Source organism: Muntiacus reevesi, chromosome 5 (genome assembly GCF_963930625.1).
Source record: "Muntiacus reevesi chromosome 5, mMunRee1.1, whole genome shotgun sequence".
Taxonomy (NCBI): Eukaryota; Metazoa; Chordata; class Mammalia; order Artiodactyla; family Cervidae; genus Muntiacus; species Muntiacus reevesi.
In genome coordinates, this window is record NC_089253.1 from 26,292,990 (window position 1) to 26,299,365 (window position 6,376).

At 38.0% G+C, this 6,376-nt stretch overlaps 1 protein-coding gene across 1 annotated transcript; it reads left to right on the plus strand.

Annotated features, from left to right (window-relative positions):
• The first annotated feature begins 1,746 nt into the window (after positions 1-1,746).
• Positions 1,747-2,715, plus strand: LOC136168880 (putative olfactory receptor 8G3). The gene has a single exon (XM_065936604.1). It carries the CDS (start codon positions 1,780-1,782, stop codon positions 2,713-2,715), a length of 936 nt encoding a protein of 311 aa, XP_065792676.1. The 5' UTR covers positions 1,747-1,779.
• The last annotated feature ends 3,661 nt before the right edge of the window (positions 2,716-6,376 follow it).

The window sequence follows — 6,376 nt, forward strand, 5'->3', positions numbered from 1 at the left end:
CAACTCTTTGCGATTTCATGGACAATAGCCTGCCAGACTCCTCTGTCCATGAGATTCTCCAGGCAAGAATACTGAAGTGGGTTGCCATTTCCTACTTTAGGGGATCTTCCCAACACAGGGATCAAACCCGAGTCTCCTGTGTGTCATGCATTGCAAGCAGATCCTTATAAAAATTATAGAACCATGAAACAGTGAAACTGAGATGTTAAAGATTAAATGCCAAGCATCAGGTGTTTCTTGTTATTAACAATGCCTGCTAAGTAACTAGTTATTCAGAACAAAATCAACATTTTGATTGTAATATCTGGGTATTTGGATGATTGGAGTGTTTGTTTTGTTGTAAAATGAAATATTTCTCCAACAGTTTCAAGCAGTTATTTTTCTTCACTCTATTGATGACATATAAAATAAGCCCAATAACTCTTAAATAAAGCAATATGTTGAACTATGAGATACCTGTCAGGTGTCATACGAGTTTTTATTTTGCTAGAAAAACATCCCCAGTTAGTTCATCCACTCTAATATGGAAAAATTTTTATCATAGTTCTGAAATTTTCCAATTTTTTTTCTGTCACATAAAGTATTGCATCTTGAACTGAACAGATTAATCCAACCATTGTTTGAGTTTTAACTAAGATTATGATTTTCTATTTTATAGACTCTACTCATTATCTGTACAAATGTAAACTGAAAGTGAGTTGATCTTTAAACAAAGAACACATCCCAAAGTTAACCAATACTAAATTTAAATGAAAATTTCTCTTTGTATTTTGCTTGTATTCTACTAATCCACCTCTCTATCATCTTTGAATTCCATAAAGAACATCTGCAAAATGCAGGATAATATTAATAAAAAAGACCAGAATAAATGAGACATAGTATTTGTCTTCAAAAATGCATCTCATATTTGGGGGGCATATAAATAGTTTTCTCACCTCTTCCATCAACCATGAGGTGCAAATTGCATGGAATAAACTTTGTACACTGATCCCCTGGTCACAGTGGTGGAATACATGACCTATACTGAAGTCATTATATTCTGACCCCCAAGATTATCAAAATTAGAATAAAGGAGGAGTTCCTGAGCCTGGAAATGCCACTGAGGTATAAGGATGATGTCTGCCATGCAGTTATGTTTCTGCCCTCTGGGATCAAAGTCCAGGGAGAAGGAAGTTGGAACATTAAAGCCGTAGACCTCAGGTGAACTGATATAGATAGTTTTCTGTTCCTTCAGATATTTTGGGTTATGATTCTAGTAAGGAAAATAGCTGAAATTAATACAATTGTTTTTCATAGATTTATGAATCCTCTGTTAATTTATTAGAGAAAGCACACACTATTCTTACATATTCTGAGTGAAATAAAAATACCATGCCATTTTACATCAATATCATTAAGACATACATAAAGATTATGGGAATAAAGAAAAAGTCTTCAGAGGTCTCAATAGTAATGTTCACTCTGATTTTAAAAGTCTACAAATCGGTATTTTCTCTTAAAATCTTATGAAGTATCTTAATTTTAAATTTTGTGAAGAAGTTTGTATTTTTTTTTTTCTGGTTCAACTAGGATTATTGTTTGTCTCAGAGAAGCAAGAGGGACTCAGGAGACCTCTGCATCATGAGTCTCTTTTGATGAGACATCAAACAATGACCTTCCCAGAATTACTCTCCCCAGCACCCACTCACATGTACACATGTACACACAGACACACACATGCACACACGGGCATAAAATCTACTCATTTTCTCTTTCAACTTAGAATTGACTGAGAAGATAATGGACCCTGGAAATCACTCCTCAGTGACTGAGTTCATCCTCGCTGGACTCACAGATCAGCCACAACTACAGCTGCCCCTTTTCCTCCTCTTCCTAGGAATCTATGTGGTCACGGTGGTGGCGAACCTGGGCATGATCACACTGACGGGGCTCAGTTCTCACCTGCACACCCCCATGTACTATTTCCTCAGCAGTTTGTCCTTTATTGATCTCTGTCAGTCCACTGTCATTACCCCCAAAATGCTGGTGAACTTCGTGACAGAGAAGAATATTATCTCCTATCCTGAATGCATGACTCAACTTTATTTCTTCATCATTTTTGCTATTGCAGAAAGTCACATGTTGGCTGCAATGGCATATGACCGCTATGTTGCCATCTGCAACCCCTTGCTTTACAACATCACCATGTCTTATTACATCTGCTTCTGCCTCACGATAGGCGTTTATATTATGGGCATCACTGGATCCACAATCCATACAGGATTTATGTTGAGACTCTTTTTATGCAAGACCAATATCATTAACCATTATTTCTGTGATCTCTTCCCACTCTTGGAGCTATCCTGTTCCAGTGTCTATGTCAATGAATTAATGGTTATATTCTTAAGTGCATTTAACATTTTGATTCCTGCCTTAGTTATTCTTTCTTCCTACGTTTTCATCCTCTCCAGCATCCTCCAAATCCACTCCACAAAGGGCAGGTCCAAAGCCTTCAGAACCTGCAGCTCTCACATCTCAGCTGTTGCTATTTTCTATGGATCTGCAGCATTCATGTACCTGCAGCCATCATCAATCAGCTCTATGGACCAAGGAAAAGTGTCCTCTGTGTTTTATACCATCATTGTGCCCATGCTAAACCCCCTGATCTATAGCCTATGGAATAGAGATGTCAAATTTGCCCTGAAAAAAATTCTAGACTGTGCAAAACATATATGAACAGAGCCAATATCATGATCCATATCAGTCATGTGGATTGCTGAGGAATACCAATCCTTAATTATCTAGAATATATTTAATAGAGAAACCTTTATCCTTAATGTATCCTTTTGTAATAGGTGTTAGTAACCTGTTTTACAGCTAATATGTTATTTGGACTCTGAGAGGTAAATACTTTGGAGATTAGGTCAGAACTAATAAGTAATAGAGGAGATTGTTTGAAATTAATAAAAATTCTAAGATGTTGCAGCTAATGCTCCCGAGTTATGAATCCATTAGGAGACTCATTCAAATTTGTATGTCTCTCTGTTGTTCAGTCACTCAGTCGTGTCCGACTCTTTGTGATCCCAAGGACTGCAGCACGCCAGGCTTACCTGTCCTTCACCAACTCCTGGAATTTCCTAACTCATGTCCATTAAGTTGGCAATGCCATCCAACTGTTGACCGTTTCATCCTCTGTTGTTCCCTTCTCCTCCTTACTTCAATCTTTCCCAGTATCAGGGTCTTTTCCAATGAGTTGGCTTTTGCCTCAGGTGGCCAAAGTATGTCTCTCTGAGTTTACTCCTGTTTTATTTTCATATTATGTTTCATTACATTAAATATTAGACCTCCTTAGTATGAAGTTTAAAATTTCACAAAGTTAATAATTGTGATTTTGTAATTTTTATATTCTAGTTTAAATCTCATTGAGTGGTAAAATGCTTTCTAAACTCAACATTCAAAAACTAAGATCTTGGCATCTGGTGCCATTCTTTCATGGCAATTAGATGGGGAACAAGTGGAAACAGGGACAGATTTTATTTTCTTGGGCTCCAAAATCCCTGTGGACAGTGACTGTAGCCACAAAATTAATAGACACTTGCTCCTTGGAAGAAAAGCTATGACCAAGCTAGACAGTACTTTAAAAAGCAGAGACATCACTTTGCTGACTAAGGTCCATATAGTCAAACTTCAGTTTTTCCAGTAGTCCTGTTTCAGTGTGAGAGTTGGACCATCAAGAAGACTGAGCACTGAAGAATTGATACTTTCAAATTGTGGTGCTGGAGAAGACTCTTGAGAGTCTCTTGGACAGAAAGGAGATCAAACCAATCAATCCTAAAGGAAATCAGTCCTGAATAGTCATTGGAAGGATTGATGCTGAAACTGAAGCTCCAATACTTTGGTCTCCTGTTTTGAAAATCTGACTCACTGGAAAAGATCCAGATGCTGGGAAAAATGAGGGCAAGAGGAAAAGGGGATGACAGAGGATTAGATAGTTAGATAATATTACTAACTGAAGAGACATGAGTTTGAGCTAACTCTAGGAGATAGTGTAGGACAGGGAAGCCCATCGTGCTATAGTCCATGGGGTCACAAAGAAATTGACCCCTCTTAGGGACTGAACAGGTTTTTCTCTGATAATTCAGGTGGTAAACAATTTGCCTACAGTGCAGGAGACCCCTGTTCAATTCTGGGTCTGGAAATTCCTCTGAAGAAGGGGTAGGCTACCTACTCCAGTATTCCTGGGCTTTAAAGAATATGCTTGAAATGCAGGAGACCTAAGTTTGACCCCTGGATTAAGACGATCCCCTGGAGGAGGGAAAGGCTACTTGCTCCAGTATTCTGGCCTGGAGAATTTCATGGAGTGTGTATAGTCCATGGGGTCACGAAGAGTCGGACTTTCACTGGGAGACTTTCACTTTACTTTAACTTAGGGACTGAACAACAACAGACCTCATTAAGTGGTAAAATGCCTTATAAGTAATTTTTGCTAAATAATGGAGTACAGAAAGAAGGAAGAAGGATGGAAAAGAGGTTGAAAATGAAGAAAAAGTAGAATGGAGGTATTGGGCTGCAACCCTTCAGGCCTATGGGCCTGCTCTTTCCCAGCTTCAAGATCAAAGAAAGAGCTCAGAGTCAGTATTAAAGACATTAATTGTTCAATGGATTTTATGCTTCTGAAGCAAGATCCTGAAGGACACCCCGCCATGTGCAACTCATGGATGGGCAGGGCATGGTGACTGTCTTCATTCTGGGGAGAGAGGGCTGGGGTGGGGGAGATTACCAGTTATAGGGGAATTGACCTCAGATAGACTCATTAGTTACCAGGGAAACCAGCAGAGGGACACATCTCTCACTGCCCCTAGGCAAAAGGAAATGACTAATAGCTGGGGCCTGGGGCAGAAGGTCAGTCATGTGAGTAAGGAGTAAGTGTGGTCAGACAGGGGATGTACAGAGAGCAAGAAAACAGCCAAATTGAGTGGCTGATTGTAAGGAAGGAAAAGAAATGAGAAGATAAAAGGAAAAAAAATCAAATTTCTCTCCCTGAAACATGCCACTACATGGCATATATTTTGCCTCATTTTAAAATATTTTATGAGAAAACCTGTAAGAATTGTGTTGTTAATTTCTTAAATGTAAAGACCAGTGAAAGCATTTGAAAAGGTACTATAACTTGCATCATGAACCACCATACAAATAATTTTATAAATATTCTTCATGGGTGCATGCTCATTTGCTTCTGTCATGTTGGACTCAAAGACACCCTCTCAACTGTAGCTTGCCAGGCTTCTCTATTTATGGAATTCTACAAGTAAGAATACTGGAATGGTTTGCCATGCCCTTCAGGGATATTCCAGACACAGGATCAAACCCATGTCTCTTATGTCTCCTAGGCAGGCAGATTCTTTACCATTAGTTCCACCTTATGGTTGTTGCTCGGTTGCTAAGTCATTAGAAGACTCTTTGTGACTCAATGGACTATAGTCTGCCAGGCTTTCCTGTCCTTTACTATCTCCCAGAGTTTGCTCAAACTCATACCATCCAGCCATCTAATCCTATGCTGTCCTCTGTTCATGGGACATCTGGGAAGCCCCAAATCTGCCTTTAAAAAGAATGTGTTTCATTTAATGTTTCTGCAAGCTATGAAAATATACATATATTCAAATTTATGAATCTTGATCAGACCTTCCTTATCCTTGCTGATTTTTTATTAGATTTTTCTGTCTTATAATTAACACTGATTCATTTCATTCTATTTTTACTATATTGAGATTAAATCAAGACTATATCAAGATACAGTTTTGTCAAGATTACATCAAGAATGTATATACTCATTCTAAAAATAAAGTCCTCCTACCAAAAGTTTTGAAAATTGCGTACACTGTACACTGGTGAAACAAACACCTCAGTAATGATATGAAATATTTTTATCATTCTAAAAGGCTCTCTCATGGCCTTTCCCAGATATTCTCCCATGCCCCACTGCAGTCTGGAAATGACCTCATTTCTACTCTATAGGTTATTAGTTCTACTTTTCTAGATTTCCAGACTCTCATATAAATGGAATTATACAGTAGGTACTTTTTTATGTTTGGCTCATTTTAGACAACATGCCATTTTTAGGATTAGTTCATGTTTCTGCATGCATTTGTGATTTACTACTTTTATTAATAAATAATATTCCACCCTGTGCGTACAAGTACATATCACAATTCATTTACCCATTCATTAGTTAAATATTTGGGTTGTTTTCAGTGGATTGTTAGTACCAAATCTTCTATGCTCATTTTTGTACATGTTTTAGTGTATACATTTGTGTACATTTCTCTTGGGTAAAATACCAAGGGGTAGAGGTGGTAAGTTATAACATAAGTGTATACCTGACTTTCTAAAATTGCTG